The sequence below is a fragment of the Pleurodeles waltl genome, chromosome 7, assembly GCF_031143425.1.
Source record: "Pleurodeles waltl isolate 20211129_DDA chromosome 7, aPleWal1.hap1.20221129, whole genome shotgun sequence".
Lineage (NCBI taxonomy): Eukaryota > Metazoa > Chordata > Amphibia > Caudata > Salamandridae > Pleurodeles > Pleurodeles waltl.
This window is the reverse complement of record NC_090446.1, coordinates 1,198,799,041-1,198,815,308: the sequence shown is the minus strand read 5'-3', so window position 1 is coordinate 1,198,815,308 and position 16,268 is coordinate 1,198,799,041. Positions and strand designations below refer to the sequence as shown.

General features: G+C 48.5%; 1 protein-coding gene across 2 annotated transcripts in view; it reads right to left on the bottom strand.

Annotated features, from left to right (window-relative positions):
• Positions 1-16,268, bottom strand: part of LOC138246097 (cytochrome P450 2F3-like) — a 235,966-nt gene that overhangs the window by 93,460 nt on the left and 126,238 nt on the right. For both annotated transcript variants that reach the window (XM_069200333.1, XM_069200334.1), the window contains exons 2-3: positions 13,668-13,830; positions 3,005-3,154 (exon numbers count right to left, since the gene is read on the bottom strand). In XM_069200333.1, the coding sequence (XP_069056434.1) occupies positions 3,005-3,154; positions 13,668-13,830 (313 nt within the window). The remainder of the gene's footprint in view (positions 1-3,004; positions 3,155-13,667; positions 13,831-16,268) is intronic.

Genomic DNA, 16,268 nt, shown 5'->3' with positions numbered 1-16,268 from the left:
ATTAAAAGATAAGTATTTCAAAGTTAAAAAAAAAAACAAAAAAAAAAAACACTTTGAACCAGCTTTATCAATAAAGTAAAAGGAACTGTTTTACACAAATATGAGACATGTGCACAGGCTTTATGAAGTCACTCAAAGTAAAGGGAGTCAATGCAAAAAGTATCCAATTACCAAGACCATTATGGTGTGGTGGGAGGAAGCAAAAAGTGAACGACAGCTTAACAGGTCAACAGATAAAACCCGCTGGCTGCCCAAAAGCCCCTCTATATAGAAAGCAGTCTTAAAGGCCAGACCAAAAAACGTATGCTTTGAAGCTGTTAACATTAAGAAATCTGCTAGACTAAATGTGATATGGTCATATCTAAGCCAAATTCATGAATATAATTCCAGAAAAAAACTCCACACTTCATTATGTATTTAAAAGCAATTATTTATACATGTTCCATTCCAATGATGTAATGTACTCTACTCAGTCAGGTGTCAGGATGAGGTTGGCATCAAGATGTTTACTAAATATCCTTCCTTCTTTGTTGCCTCTAGCATAGGTCTTCGCAGCAGATACATCTGACCACCTTTGACAATTTCTGTGAACTATGAATCCTCAAGAAATAACCGGTCTGCATTCTTTTTATCTGATGTTTCTAAAATTAATTCTTTCAAAATGTCACTGCACAACACCACTAATTTCAAAGGACCAAAGCAATGCACAAGAAAGAAGAACTGATGCATTTTCTAGGAGAAGAAGCTGAATCTCCTTCAATGATAAAATTAGGCAACTAGTTATTCGTGTAGATTTATTTTCTGCTGAATATATTAAGGTGCTAGTCAGTTAGGGACCTGATCAACTGTGACATAATCACACCCCAACCATCTTCATTCAAGTTGGCATTTAAATATATCCCTCATTTAGTGCTCAGCGTAGAGTGATCACCAGCTTAAAACATTTCGGGCACATTCAAGATCCTAGCACTGTATCAACTAGAGAAAATTCCTTCCAGGTAGGCCAAGTACCCAACCATACATAAGAGACACGGATTCCAGAACATTATAGTTTTTTTTCTGTAGATGGTACTTAAATTGTAGGAACTGAAGGTTGAACATGTGACCCTCAATACCATGGTAAAGAAAAGAAATTCCCACCTATATCCCGCTTTTTGCAACATAATGTTTGGAGTGATTCAGAAAAGTGAGTGACCACATTTACTCAGCCTTGAGAGTTTACATGCTAGGCTAACACCAGAAATAAATGGTGGGCTGTGATCCCGAAATATAGACTTGTGTTGTAAATGTGTAGTTTTGTTGAGCTGGTAATGATAGAACATGAAATGGAGCAGATTACAGGCACATTGCTCCACCAGGTATTCTTGCCTCTCTGTTCTGAAGTGCAGGTTGTTGAAACACCTTTTTTTATTTGCTAAACTGTGTATTATTTACACTGTTTCCCTTGCACAAGACTTGGAGGAAAATGCAATCTGGCTGTCAGTAAAAGCATACCATGTCCAACCCTTACATATGGAGTCTGACCAGTTCTCAGCACCAGCACATTCAATACAAATGATACAGAAGGAAAAGCACTTCAATGGCCTTAACATACATACTTCAATTTAGTAAGACATTAGTTGGTCCTGCAAGACAATGGGACAGCACTTACACTTCAACAATTAAATTACACATAGCTCACTGACAACACTCAAAACTGCACTCCACAGACCTACCCCAGGAAAACACTGTGGGGTTCCTAGAGACCACCTTTTTTCTTTGTTAGGTCCCACCTACCAGACAGCATTTGCGTAAAGATCTATTGTCAGCTTACAGCAGGCTGAGAACCAGCCCACCACTTACCATTGGCTGACTTTATTTTTTGCTTCCCATTTGTTAGCTTGTTGTGGCTATACTTCTTCTTTTTGTGTTTGTACCGCCCTGGAGCATGGCCACATTACTTGTCGCCTTCACTGCTTGCTTTTCAGGCACTCTTTTTTTTATAAAGCCCTCCACAAGAGTGCATGAGTTTTCCCAGCTGTTTCCCTTTTGTACTTTTCTTTCTCCCTCCACTGCACACGTTGTTGCTCTCTCTCACCCTTGTGCTTCACCCCCACTGCTTTCTCACCTTTGTGCTTCTTCTCCTCAATTCCACTTTGCTTTCTCTCTCACCCATTTGCTTTTCTCATCGACCTTCCACACGCTCTGTCCCCTTGTTGTTTGCTTGCCCCTACATGTCGCTTTCCCCTAACTATGGTCTCTGTGTTTCTGCCCCTACCTGTGCACTCCATGTTGCTTCCACCCTCCCCACACCCATCTGCTTTCACCCCACGTTGCTCCCTCTTTCACACACTTTTTCCTTTTCTTTACTGATTCAACACAAATCAATAAATGAAAAGGAGATAAAAGTAACTGTGTCATTTTATGGGTGATGCTGCCGGTGCCTTATTGTTTTTTTTATTCTTCTTCAGCTATGCTGCATAGCATTGTGGATGCTGTATAGCATCACTAAAAACTACTGACAGTCAGTAGGTTCCCAAGGCTTTGCCAATGGTTGTTGACTTACAGAACACCCCCACACTGCATTATAGGAGCCAGGAACCATTCAGAAAGTTTCTGCTCGAGATATACAGTGTGTTATATTTACGGATGTAAGAAAGGAAAAGGGCTGAAGACAATAGGTGATAGTTTGTGTGATGAATATTAAAATGGAAATATTACTTGATTTCCACTTTCAAGCAGAAGGGCTCTGTTTCATGGTCTTATTTTCCTGGTTTAAATAAGGTGACCAGGAGTGTGCACTATAACAATTCTCAAACATTAATTATGAAAAAGTGAAGTGGCGGGCATGCAACTTGGATGAAGGTGGATGAAGGGGACATATATAGATAGCTAAGGAAGAGGACATTAAAAGACAAAGACAAGGAAAAACGTTAGAAAATCTGATAAAACAGGAATGCAGAGTAGATCTGGAAATTAAAAGGAGCATGGAATGACTGACAGATAAATCTAGTTTTGTAAATACCTTTTTTGCTTTCAAAGAACTCCACAAGAAACCTTGCCTCCTCTGTCACCCTCTCTTCAATGCTACGCTTTCCCATTCCAAAGTTACGTAGCGTGGCGAGCGAAAACCTGCGTTGCTGCTGCCAGTGGTCACCATTGGAAAACACCAAACCTGGAACCATTGGAACAATGAAATAGCTGAGGCACAAGAGACATTTAAGAAGAGAGAGGCGAAAGTAAAAGAAGAAATAGGACCATAACAAAAGAAAAAGTAGGACGTGGGAGATAAAATAGAAGAAACAGAAAAGACAATGAATAGGGGAGATAGAGAAGAAAGAAGGGAAATAAGGAAAAATTTGAAGAATGAGAAGCTGATGATGAAGGAAGACAAAATCTTCCCCGTGTGCAAAATTACATTCATAAACTGCTGAAAAGTTAACCAGAGAGATTTATAGAACCTTTATGAATTTCAATATGTGACATAAATGTTGCATGAATATCACAGCAGAAGGAGCAGCACCAATTAAAATCCCCTGTTAGAGTGGGGTCACTGTTACTTTGGATTAGGCATGTGCCTCTTCAAAACGCACGAAATATGTGTCATGTTTCTTCTAGTGCTGTGCAAAATTTAAATTAGAATTGCGTAAAATTATGCATGTGAGACTTTTACCATGCATACATGGAAGGTGCAAATATGTGTCATGCCAACGTCACTGGAGAAATTTTGTACTTAAAATAAATAAACAAAACACACCATTTTCTTGATGTGACTCAGTGTTCAGAATTCAGACTGCCCTAGAAATCCCAAAGAGGACTCGTTTGAAGCTTCAAGCCCAGTCAGGGCTCCAGGAGGACGGATACATTCTCTTAAATGCCCTCCTCTGTCACTCTGTATGCATAGATTACAGGCTGGTGGACCCCGCATGAGGACTCTGGGACCTGGCATCTGTGCACTGGCCCATCATGTCTCAAAGTGCCTGGACTGGAGTTCTGCAGGTCCAGTGAAGGTTCCCTTGCATGGGTGAGTACAGATGTTCTGACCAGGCCCTGGCACAGAGCTCCGGTTGGCTGTGGTTGAGGACCCCGTTCTGGGCTCCGTTGTCCGGCCCGCTGTGACGCTTAGGATGGAGTCCTGCAGACACAAAGAGGGTTCCCTGCTTTGCAGGTTTTGAAGCTCTAACTGGGTCCCAGATCAGAGCTCCAGAAGACCCTGGGATGGACGCCCCCATCCTGGCCTGGCTTGCCTAGGCTGTCATATAGCAATGTGCCTGGCATGGGGTCCCACAGACACAGGGAGGGTTTCCCTGCTTGGCTGTGATCAGAAGAACTGACAAGGCTCCGGGGCATAGCTCCTGATGGTCATTGGGTGAAAACCCATTGTCCTTATCTGCTTTTTCTGGTCTACCATGTGACCTGGGGCCTAGGATGGGGTTCCCACAGGCCCAGGGAGGACTCCTCTGCTTGGATGGGTTAAGAGGCTCTAACAATGGCCTGGGCAAGAGATACTGTTTGCATGAAAGCCTCCATCCTTAAGCGCCGCTGTCTGGCTCACTGTGTCTCTTAGAGCTCAATATGGGGTCCAGAAGGCCCAAGGAGGGCTCCCCTACTTAGCTGGGTTTGAAAGCTCTGACCGGGCCTTTTGTCAGAGCTCTGGTTGGTATGAGTGTTGAAGTCCCCTGTCATGCGTTCCCTTCCTGGTCGGATGTGTCACAAGGTGCCCGGGACGTAGTCCTACAGACACCAGGAAGGCTCCCCTGCTTGGCTGGGTTAAAACATCTCTGATCAGGGTCTGAGTAAGAGAACAGGTTGGCCTTGGGGTGGAAGCCCCTAATTCTGGGCTCCCTTCCCCAGCCAGCTGTGTTGCAAAGTGCCTGGGATCCTGCAGGCGCCAGAAGGGCTCTCCTGCTTTTCCGGGTTAAGAAGCTCTGACTGGGCCCCAGATGAGAGGTACAGTATCCACAGGCATGGAATCTCCTGTATTGAGCTGCCTTCTCTGGGTCACTATGTTGCAAAGTGCTCGGGACACGGTCCTGCAGGCATCAGATGTACTCTCCTGCTTGGCTGGCGTAAAAAGCACTCACCATACCCCAGGTCAAAGCCCCGGTCAGTTCTGAGGTGAAAGTCCCCAGCCCTGGAATAGTTCTCTGGCATAGCATGTCAATTAGAGCTTAGGATGGGTCCCACAGTCCCGGGGAGGCAACCCTGCTTGGCTAGACTATTTGTCTATGCCCTGAGTCAGAGCTCCAGTTGGCACGGAAGCCTCCATTCCTCGGCCCCATCCTCTGCCCTTCTGTGTCCCTTAAAGCCCAGTACGGGGTCCAGGAGGCTCAGGGAGGGCTCCCCTACTTGGTTGGTACTGGAAGCTATGACTGTGCTCTGGGTCAGAGCTGTGGTTGGCCTTGGTGTGATATCCCCAGCTGTGGGCTTACTTCTCCAGCTTGCATTCACTTAAAACTCAGGAAGGGGTCCAACAGGAGAGGGAAGGACTCCTGTGCTTGGCTGGGTTTAGAAGCTCTGACTGGGCTTGGGTCAGAGCTCCAGCTGTCCTGATGGTGAATGGCTCCATCCCTGGGCTCCATTCTGCTGCCCATTTTATCACTTAGAGCACAGGATGGCTCCCTTGCCTGGGATGGCCTTGGTCAGAGCTCTGGTTAGCCCTGGGGTTGAAGGCCTCAGCCTTTGATTTCCTTGTATGGCTCGCTGCATCACCTAGAAACAAGGACAGTGTCCTATTGGCCTGGGGAAGGTTCCCAAACTTGGCCAGGTGAAAAAGCTCTGACCACCCAGGGTCAGAGCACCAGCTGCCCCTGGAGTAGATGCCCCCAGCCCTGGGCTCCATTCTCAGGTGCACAGTGTCGCAAAGTGGTTAGGACGGGGTCGCATGGTCACTGGGAGGGCTCCCCTGATTGAGAACCTCTCATCAGGCCTCAGGTCCGATGTGCACCTGGCCCTGGGCAGAAAGCCCCCGCCCTGGAGTTCCTTTTCCAGTCTGCCATGTCACTTAGAGCACAGGACTCTGCCTGGGTGGGTTAGGAAGCACTGACTGGGCCCCAGGTCAAAGCTTCAACCGGCATGAGGTGGAAGCCTCCAATGCTGGGCTCCATTCTCCTGCCCACTGTATCCCTGACAGAACACCAGAGAGGGTCCCGTGCTTGTCTGGGTTTAGAAGCCCCGGATCAGAGGTTTGATTGGGATGGGGGTGGAAGTCCCCTGTCCAAGGCGGTCTTCCCTAGCACGCCATGTTGCTTAGTGCCCGGTACTGGGTCTTGCAGAAACCAGGAGGACTCCCCTTCTTGGCCAATGTATGAGACTCTGACCAGGCCCCAGGTCAGAGCTCTGGTTGGCTTAGGGGGTGGAAGCTCCCTGCCTTGGGCCCCCTTCTCTAGCCGGCTGTGTCATTAAGTGCCCGGGATGGGATACCGTATGTACCTGGAGGACTCTCCTACTTGTCTAGGTTAAGAAGCTCTCACTGGGCACCAGGTCAGAGCTCCAGCTGGCCACGGGCAGGTGTAAGCGTCCATCACTGGGCTCCATTCTCTAGTCTGCTGTGTATCAAAGTGCACAGGATGGGGTTGCATGGGATGCGGTCCAGCCAGCTCCAGGAGGCCTCCCCTGCTTGACTGAGTTAAGAAACTCGGACCTTGCCCCAGGTCAGAGCTCCAACTGGGCCAAGGATAGAATTCTTAATTCCTGGACTCCATTCTCTGATCTGCTGTGTCCCTTAGTGCCCAAGTATGGGCCCTGTAAGCCCAGAGAGGGCTCCCCTGCTTGGCTGGGTTAAGAAGTTCTGACTGGGCTCTGGGTCAGTGCTTAGGCTGGCCCAGGGGTGGAAGTCTCTAACCCTAGGCTATATTCTCCAGCTCGCTGTGTCACTTAGAGCCCAGGATGGGGTTCCGCAGGCCAGAAGAGAACTCCCCTGCATGGCCGGGTTTAGAAGCTCTGACCCGGGCTCGGATCAGAGCTTCAGTTGGCCTGGAGGTTAGAAGATCCCCTCTGTGCTACCTTCTCAAGCTCACTGTGTTGCAAGGTGCCCCAGACGAGGACCCATAACCACCAAGAGAGCTCCCCTGCCAAGCCAGATTAAGAAACTCCGACCGGTCCTGGGTCAGAGCTCCAGCTGGCCCTGGGGTGGACGCCCCTTGCCTTAGGCTCAATTTCTGGCCTACCATGTCACAAAATACCGGATATGTGGTTCCGCAGGAACCCAGAGGTCTACCATTCATGGCTGAGTGAAGAAGCTGTGACCAGGCCCCTGGTCAGAGCTCCAGCAGTCCTTGGGTTGGAGCCTCTATCCCTGGGCTTCATTCTCCAGCCTGCAGTGCTACTTGTAGAGGACAGGGTTCAGCAGGCACAGGGAGTGCTCCCTTGCGTAAGCGGAGGAAACAGTTCTTACCGGCCTTGGATCAGAGCTCTGGCTTTTCCTAGGATGGAAGCCCCCAGCTCTGGGTTCTCTTCTCTTGCCCACTGTGTTGGTTAGAACTAAGCACAGTGTCCTGCCAGCCCAGCAGGGCTCCCCTGCCTGGGCAGGTGAAAATGTTCTGACCAGGATCTGGGTCAGAGTTCTGGCTGGCCATGGATTGGAAACCTCCATCCCTGGACTCCAATTTCTGGACTGATGTTTCACTTAGAGCCCAGGACAGAGTCCTGTACATTGAGGATGAGCTTCCCTGCGTAGCTTGGTGAAAAAGCTCTGACTGGGTCCTATGCTGGATCATGCTCTGGATGGTTGAAGCCTTCATCCATGGGCTCCAATTCTCCAATTCTCCAGTCCTCTGTTTCCTTTAGAACCCAAAAGTGTGTCCTACAGGCCCAGGGAGGGTTCCTCTGCTTGGCTGGGCTTAGAAGCTCTAACTAGGTCACAGGTCAGGGCTCCAGCAGGCATGGGGCTGTATGCACCAGCTGCCCCATTCTCCAGCCCGCCATGCCTCAAAGTGCCCAGCATTCAGAAGGCTCCACTGCTTGGCTGGGTTATTAAGCTCTGCCATTCCAGGGCTCCATTCTCTGGCTCACTGTGTCACTTAGAACCCAGGATAGGGTCCTGCAGGCGAAGGAGGATATGCCTGCCTGGTCAGATTTAGAAACTCGACAGGGCCCTGAGTCAGAGCTCTGGTTGGCCTGGGGGTGGAAGTCCCCTGCTCTTGGCTCCCATAGCCGGCTCACCATGATGCAAAGTGCCCACGATGGGGTCCTCCAGGCAACGGGAGGGCTCCCTGCTAAGCTGGATTAAGAACATCTGACCTGGCCCCTGGTTAGGGTTCCGGCTGTCCCGGGGTTTAAAGCTTCTGTCCCTGGGCTCCACTCCCCAGCCCGCCATAGGATGGGGCTCTGCAGGCCTGGGGAGTGCCCCTCAGCTTAGCTGTGTAAGAAAGCTGTGACCGGGCCCTGGCTCAGAGCTCTGGTTGGCGCTAGGGTGGAAGCCCCACCCTAGCTCTGGGCTCCCTTCCCTCACCCTATGAGTCGGTTAGAACCCAGGACAGGGCCCTGCCAGCCCAGAGATGGCTCCACAGCTTGGCCAGGTGAAAAAGCTCTGACTGGGCCCTGGACCACAGCTCCGGTTGCTCTGGGAGTTGAAGATTCTGTCTTTGGGCTCTATTCTCCAACCCGCTGTGTCCCTTACAGCCCAAAATAGGGTCCTTCATTCCCAGGGAGGGGTCCCCTGGATGGCTAGGTTTAAAAACTTTCACTGGGCCCAGAATCAGAGCTCTAGTAGGCCTGGGGGGTGGAAGCCCACTGTTCTGGGCTCCATTCCCCAGCCTGCTGAGTCTCAAGGTGCTGGGGACAGGGTCCTGCAGACCTGGGGGGCTTCCCTGCTTAGTTGGGTGAAAAACTCCTGTCTGGACCCTGGTCAAAGCTTTGACTGGCCCTGGGGTAAAAGCCCCCAGCCTTGGCTCTCCCTTTACTCACCTGCTGCATTGCTTAGATCCCAGGACGGGGTCCCACAGGTCCCTGGAGGGCTCCCTTACTTGGCCAGGTGAAAAGCTTTCCCTACATGACCATGTGGAAAAGCTGTGATTGGTCCTTGAGTCGGATCTCTGGTTGACCAGGGGGTGGAAGCTCCCTGTCCTCAACTCCCTACCTGAACCCACCATGTTGTAATCTGCCCAGGATGGAGTCTCACAGGCACTGGGAGGGCTCACCTGCTTGGCTGGGTTAAGAAGCTCTCATTGGGCTTAGAGTCAGAGCTCCGGCTTGCCTGCGGATGGACTTCCATTTCGGCCCAACATGTCACAAAGTTTCCAGGAAAAGGTCCCACAGGAACGAGGAGGTCTCCCCTGTTTGGATGGGTTAAAAAGCTCTGATTGGGCTCAGGTCAGTGCTTCAAATGGCTGGGGGTGGTGGAACCCTCCTGTCCCTGGGCTCCATTCTTACGCCCCATGTGCAACTTATAGCACACAATGGGATCCTGCAGGCCTGGGGAAGACTTTCCCTGATTAGTTGGGGGAAACCTCTCTGACCGGGTACTGGATCAGAGCTCTAGTTGGCCCTCTGGTGAAAGTCCCCGGCGCTGGGCTCTCTTGTGTTGCTGTGTCACGTAGAACCCAGGACAAAGGGAGGACTTCCTACTTGGCCAGGTGAAAAATACTCCCCTGCTTAGCCAAGTGAAAAAGCTCAGAACAGGCCTTGGGTCACACATTCGGCTGGCCCTGGGGTGGAAGCCTCTGGCCCAGGGCTCCTTTCTTCTGCTGGTCTGTGTGGCAAAGTTCCCGGGACGGGGTTGTGCAGGCCCCAGGAGTGCTATGGTGAAAAGGTGCATCAATGCTCCAGGTCAAAACTCAGTAAAGCCCCCCTCCAACAGCCCCATTTCTGAGGCACAGGTTAGGCTCTCTCATAAGAGAGGGTGTGACTTAGATAGTCATCCTTTAGTCATCTGATCACTCATTCGCTCAGCCATCTGGTTGTGCATGCCATAGGGATGAATGGCACGCCCAGATGGCTGGCTGTCCTGGATGTCCCAGTGAGGGCTCATTTGACTCTCTGAGCACAGCCAGGGCTTCAGGAGGTCATATACATTTGATCAAATGTATCCATTGGTCCCTCAGTGTGTATTGATTACAAGAAAGACAGGCTTTCCACTGGAATAGTAGGGACTAGGTAGTAGGGACCTGTTTGTTGTTTGGTTGTAGACCCCGGGTGCCTGGGAGGGTCTGAACTAGTTTATCCTGCAAGCCCACGTCCATGGCTGCCTTTCAGATCTATGAGATGGGCCTTTCATCAAAGCCTCTTTCCAAGGCAGCAGGCAGGGACTTGGAACTGACATCCCAGTGCAAGCCAGACTGCTTGGGGACAGGGTAGACAGCACTGTAATCTGATTGATTGGACATATTTGTTCCATTTAGGGATGGACTGCTTGGCCAGCCTCAGGTGTTTTTTCCAATTAAAGAGCTTCCACCCCACCTAGATCGTCCAACTTGAGAGTGTATCTTTCGTGGAGGCCACCCAGCAGAGTGAAGACGAAGCAGCCTAGTAGCTTGTGCCCTCCCCCAGTGGTGTGACCAGAATAGATGGGGTCAGATAATGCTAATCTTGGATGCCGCCTGGTGGTCCATGCCCTATACCACAACGTTGCCCTCCCCCATCTAGCACAATGTGGAGTCGCCATTGCCTAGGACAGAACCCCCTGTGTCTTGCTCAGATTACGCCTTGACCCATCTCTCCCATCCGTTGTTATGGAGCAGGCAAGGCCCACAAGTTCCTGTAGGACTGTAATTTCCACCCAGCCCCTGCAGGCAAGCAGGGGCTTCTACAGCAGGCTCCTGAGAGGTGTGATGGTTAGTCAGAGACAGGCACACACACTGCCTCCACCCGTCTCATAGGTGTGGACCAGGTTAATCCTCCCAGTAGCATATAATTGTCTCAAAGATTAAGCCATGCGTGTTTAAGTATACATGACCAGTACAGTCAAACTGCAAATGGCTCAATAAATTAGTTATGGTTCATTCTAGAGCTAATACATGCCAACGAGCACTGACCTCTCAAGATGTATGCTTTTATTAGACCAAGACAAATCCTGGCTCACCTGGCCGCTTCAGTGACTGTAGATAAAGTTGAGCTGATCGCACATCTCCCAGTGATGATATTTTCTATGCCTACTATGGTGACCACGGGTAACAGGGAATCAAGGTTCGATTCCGGAGATGAAACTTGAGAAACTGCTACTGCATCCAAAGAAGGCAGGGGGTGTGAAAATCACCCACTCCCAATTTGGGGAGGCAGTGAAAGAAAATAACACTACCGGTCTGTTTCAGGGCCCTATAATTTGAAGGAATAAACTGTGAATCCTTTAGCCGGGACCCGCTGGAGGGCACATCTGGTGCCAGCAGCCACAGTAATTCCAGCTCCAATAACATATGTTCAAGTTACTGCAGTTAGAAAAGCTCTTAGCTGGATCTTGGGATCGAGCTGGCAAGTCTGCCACAAGGCAAGCTACATTGTGTCCCAGCTCCTGCCTCTCAGCACCCTCTTGATGCTCTTGACTCAGTGTTCTGATGTCGGAACTGTTTACTTAGAAATAATTAGAGTGTTTAAAGCAGGCTGGAATATTTCAGCAGGAAATAATGAACTAGGACTATGGTTCTATTCTGTTGGTTTTCAGAACTGGGGCCATGATTAAGAAGGATGGCTGGGGGCATTGGTATTGTGCCGCTAAAGGAGAAATTCTTGGACCGGCGCAAGATGAACCATAAGCAAAAGCATTTCCCAAGAATGTCTTTATTAATCAAGAATTTAAGCTGGGGGTTTGAAGGCTTTCAGATACTGTTATAGTTCTGACCATAGACAATGTCAATTAGTGATGCAGTGGTGCTATTCCCATAACCAGCTGAGCAGTTTCTGGGAAACCAAAGTCTTTGAGTTCCATGGAGAGGAGTATGGTTGCTGAGCTGGAACTTAAAATAATTTACAGAAGAACATCACAGGAGTGGATCAAGCAGTTTAAAATGACTTAACACAGGATTGAATAATTTTCTATGTAATAACTCTTATTTTTGTCTGCATTGCTCTGCCAACTATATGGTTTGCTTTGGAGTCCTGGTGTGCGCATAAAGATGCGGCTGTGCTGGGCAGTCTAATGCTCTCTGTTGTTAAGTATGTGTGAGGCATGTTCTGTACTTTTAAGAGTGGATCTTAACCCTAATCATCAGGCCAGGGCTGCAGAAAGGCAGAAGACCCCAACCCAGAGTACCCTTTGTCAATGGCCTGGGGTGACAACCCCAACACAGGCCATGTTAGTTGTGTGTCCAGGGTAATGGAGCAGGGACGGGCTCTTCATGAAGGCCCAGCTATCAGGCAGAGCCACAAGCCTGAATAGGGAAGGGTGGTGTCCGACGTGGGAGGGGTATAAGGCTTCTGTGGGCTGAAAAGTTCCTGTTCGCCACAGTGAGAAGCAGTCAAAGCCATGGCATTTTGCCTTGGAGGCCAGGACCCCACAAGCCATCGCTCCATGCAAGGGGCAGGGTCACCTTCCCTACCTGAGGCTGGGTGGCATCAGTACAGGAAGGATCCCTGAACTGCTGAGGGCTGAACAGTTCAAGTAATCTCCAGAGAGAAGCAGGCAAAACCATGTCTTTTGCATGACAGGCTCTGTCTCCACAGGCCAGCATGTCAGCCTACACAGGGCTGGGTGGTGTTGGACTGGGCAGGAGTCTGGGGCTCCTTCTGGCTAAACAGCTCCAGTAATCTCCAATGAGAGGCGATCAATGCATTGGCTTTCATCTGGAAGACCCAGTCCCGAAGGCCAGGGTGCCAGCCAGCAGGCAGAGCCGCCTAGACAAGGCTTCTCCAATGAGAAGCTCGTAAGCTACTGGCAACTCTTCAGCCACCTGTCAGTAGCTCTCCTGTGTGCATCCCAGCCTTTTAAACTTTTTTCTTAGTTAAATTAACAAATGTATGACAAACATTTGTATTCTAAGACAAATAGGTGTGTATTCTCAGAAGTCTTAAGCTGATGTTTGGAGAAAAATGACTGAATTTCCAAAATACATTTATAAGTGATTTGTGAGTAATAAATCATGTGTGGAGACTTATTATTATTAATAATATGATTACTTTTGTGCCAAGGGCACTGCAGCTGTAGCTGGCATGTATTAGCTATGTATGGACTTATTCAAATTGACAAAGCCTTTTTTTACCTTACTGCTGGCAACCCTCCTGATGCACAGAGGTGATCACTGCTGGTAATCTTGGACTTGGGGTGGTTACTAATGTAATCTTGTTTCATGCACAACACTAATACTATTGGAAGCTTGTGATTATTTACGATAAACATATGTAGCTCTTATTAAACAAAAGGCTGGAGACCCCTGTCCTAGACTGACCAGGGCAGGGTGACTCCCCACCCACCAGGGTTTGCAAGGTTTCAAAATGTTCACCTGTTAGATTGTCTGATTTGAAATTATGTGTTGGCTAAAATGTCACCAGTGGCACTTCATTCTCAAGGACGATCCAGCCCGTATACAACTCCGGGAACCAGCACACCAGCCAAGCAGGTCTCATTTTAATTTTGCGCAGCCCTAGTATCTTTCTTCCATCTTTCCCCCTTCCTCTCATGTCTGAACAAGTTCACAGATCTACCACAGTCTCACTTATCTCAGCAGGGAGTTTCCATGCATGAAGGAGGATTTCAAATGTATGCTTGGTGTCTCCTTCGCACATGTTCAAAAGAACGCGTGCCAATGAGCAGCCCTCACCTTTTCGGTTGGCGATCCTCTCGAAGACAGGAAGTATGGCCCTTCCACTAAAGTCATCAGCCTGGCCAAGCAGTGCATCCTTCAGTGCGTTGTACCCAAACAAGACCACAGCCGGGTGGGGACCTAGGTAAATCGTGAAGACATCGCCATATTTCTGCCCAAGCTGAAAGGAAACATAGAGGAGCTGATCCTTCTTCACACAGTCACAATGGTAATAGAAGAATTACATTCCGTGCATCTGCATATATGGTTTATGCCACGATTTGTCATTTTTTTTGCTTTAAAAATGTAATTAAAATGAACTTATACAAAGATACAATGGGGTTACAATTCAGCATTAAGGTTAAATCACACTCAAAAGGCCTTGTGATCATTAGCAGAACTGTTCTCATTAGTGAGGTGTTTGTAATATGCAATTTTGAGGCGTGAATTACTCAAGTTAATTTCACTCTACTGTGGTAATAAACATGATTTTGACCTTCACACTGTAACAAAACAGATGGAGAGAAGGCATTCAAAAGACACTTGGCTGGATCAACCACTATGTAAAAGGGCTAACATATTTTCTGCCATTGATCACAACTTGTATGTGATCATACTGTGTGGCAGAATGGTGTCTCTATGCTAATCTCTTAAGCAGGCATTGTGACCTAGAATCCGCTTTCAAGAACACTTACGAATGAAGTTCTCTGTTTTTTACTGATTAAAATAGGAGGGTACAAGAGTCCTTATGTGACCCGAGACAAGACATCTTATTCACTTTAGGCTGCAGAAAAAGAGCAATTAAGGAAAAGTTACCCAAATGGCCAACTCTTTTCAGGCGTATCTTATGTTTCAAAAGGTACGTGGGCCACAGAGGAAGTGTTTTCCCATGGAGCAGCATTATGACATTTTCAATTGATTGCTTAATTATTTATCATAAAGCTTAACTTGGTTCAAAAAGTCATACAAACTGTATGCTAAAAGAGGAAAGAAGCAATCCAGAACATAATAGTTAACAAAACCCATTACATAAGCTGCTTGTACAAAGCTTTGTTTGAACAGCTGGCATCTTGGCACTCTTGGACCAGGGCCGTTCTGGGAGAGACCTGTCGCATAGGGCCATCTGATGTACTAGGGAGACAGGGTCATCAAAAGACCCTGCTCAGACGCTGCCAGTGGTGTCACAACTAGTCCCCAGCCCCCTGTTCTTGAAAGTTCATCAAATGCAGTAACGGTCACCAGCCGCAACTAAAAAGACACTACCATCAAAGATATGCTCAGTAAACCCACCTCAAAAACACATGAACAGTCCCGGGAGGGCTCGCCTGCAGCCAGTGTGCATCCAGCAGTAAATACCGCTGACCTATCGGACGAAGGAGCACCAGTAACCTGTGCTTTCCTGGGGACATTATTTGGCACCCTAAGGGATGACACTGCAGCTTTTAACAGGACATAGCAACAGACGTCAAAGACATCAAGAGAGAGTTGGGGTTCTGGTCCAAAGGATAGCCACTCAGGAACAAACCAACAACTCATACAGGTAGGTACTCAACAAGCATCAATGGGAACTCTTGGAACTGCGGGATGACAATGCGGGCTGCAGTACTGGCTGGAGGATCTTGAAAAATCGATTGTGTTGATCCAACATCCAAATTAAGGGAGTTCCATTGCAAGCAGACTCTGGGAACCTAGAGGTATATGTTCTCCGTTTGTTTAGATATGTGGCACCAGAACTGGCGGACAAAGGCATTGTGCTGGATCACACCCACAGGGTGGGGCAACCCGCTAAATCGCCAGGCATGCTGCAGGATATCCTTGCCTGTCTACATTCTTATATACAAAAAGGCATCATCACGGCAGCTGTATGAGACCAAAATGCCATCGCCTTTGAGGGCTCAAAAGTGTGGCTGTTCCATGACTTGTCTCCCATTATGCTGCAGCGTCGTAGGGCACTCAGTCCTGCTACGACATTCCTATTGAAGAAAGGGATTCGGTATAAGTGGGAACATCCCTTCCGACTCATCTTTGGATCAAAGAAAGCCATGTCGTCCGCACCTTGAAAGAGGCACACTGTTCTGGGCTTTGAAGAGTCTCCAGGTGACGAGTATTGGCAGCTTCAATCACGCAGTCCACTGCACTCCTCTGCTAAACCGCAGGGACCATCATGAGCGGGGAAAAGATGTCTCCCCAAGCCAACCAGCTTGCATCGCCAACTACAGTTTCAAAGCACCACCTCAGACTCTGGCAATGAACAGTAACAAATGCATTGACTACTTAGCATTCACTGGGGACTTTTGAACCAATGTTGGCTCCCCAGTTACAGTTTTAGTATTCCGGTTGCAATGTTGCATCCTAGTTACATGTCTAGCTATGTCCCAGTTGTGTTCCTCGCACCTTCTCTTGCTCCTTCATGCTCAGCACCTTACACATATCTGCGCACATAGCGAGTACTATAATTTACACAACTGCACATAGGAGATGATACAGTAGGGCATCTGGTCCCTATCTTGCTGGCTTAATAATCCCCTCCATTTATGATTAAATAATTAGCTTGAATTTTGGAGGCCTTAACTGTCCAGTCAAATGCCTTGCGTTTCTCCCCATGCTTAAAGATGCTAA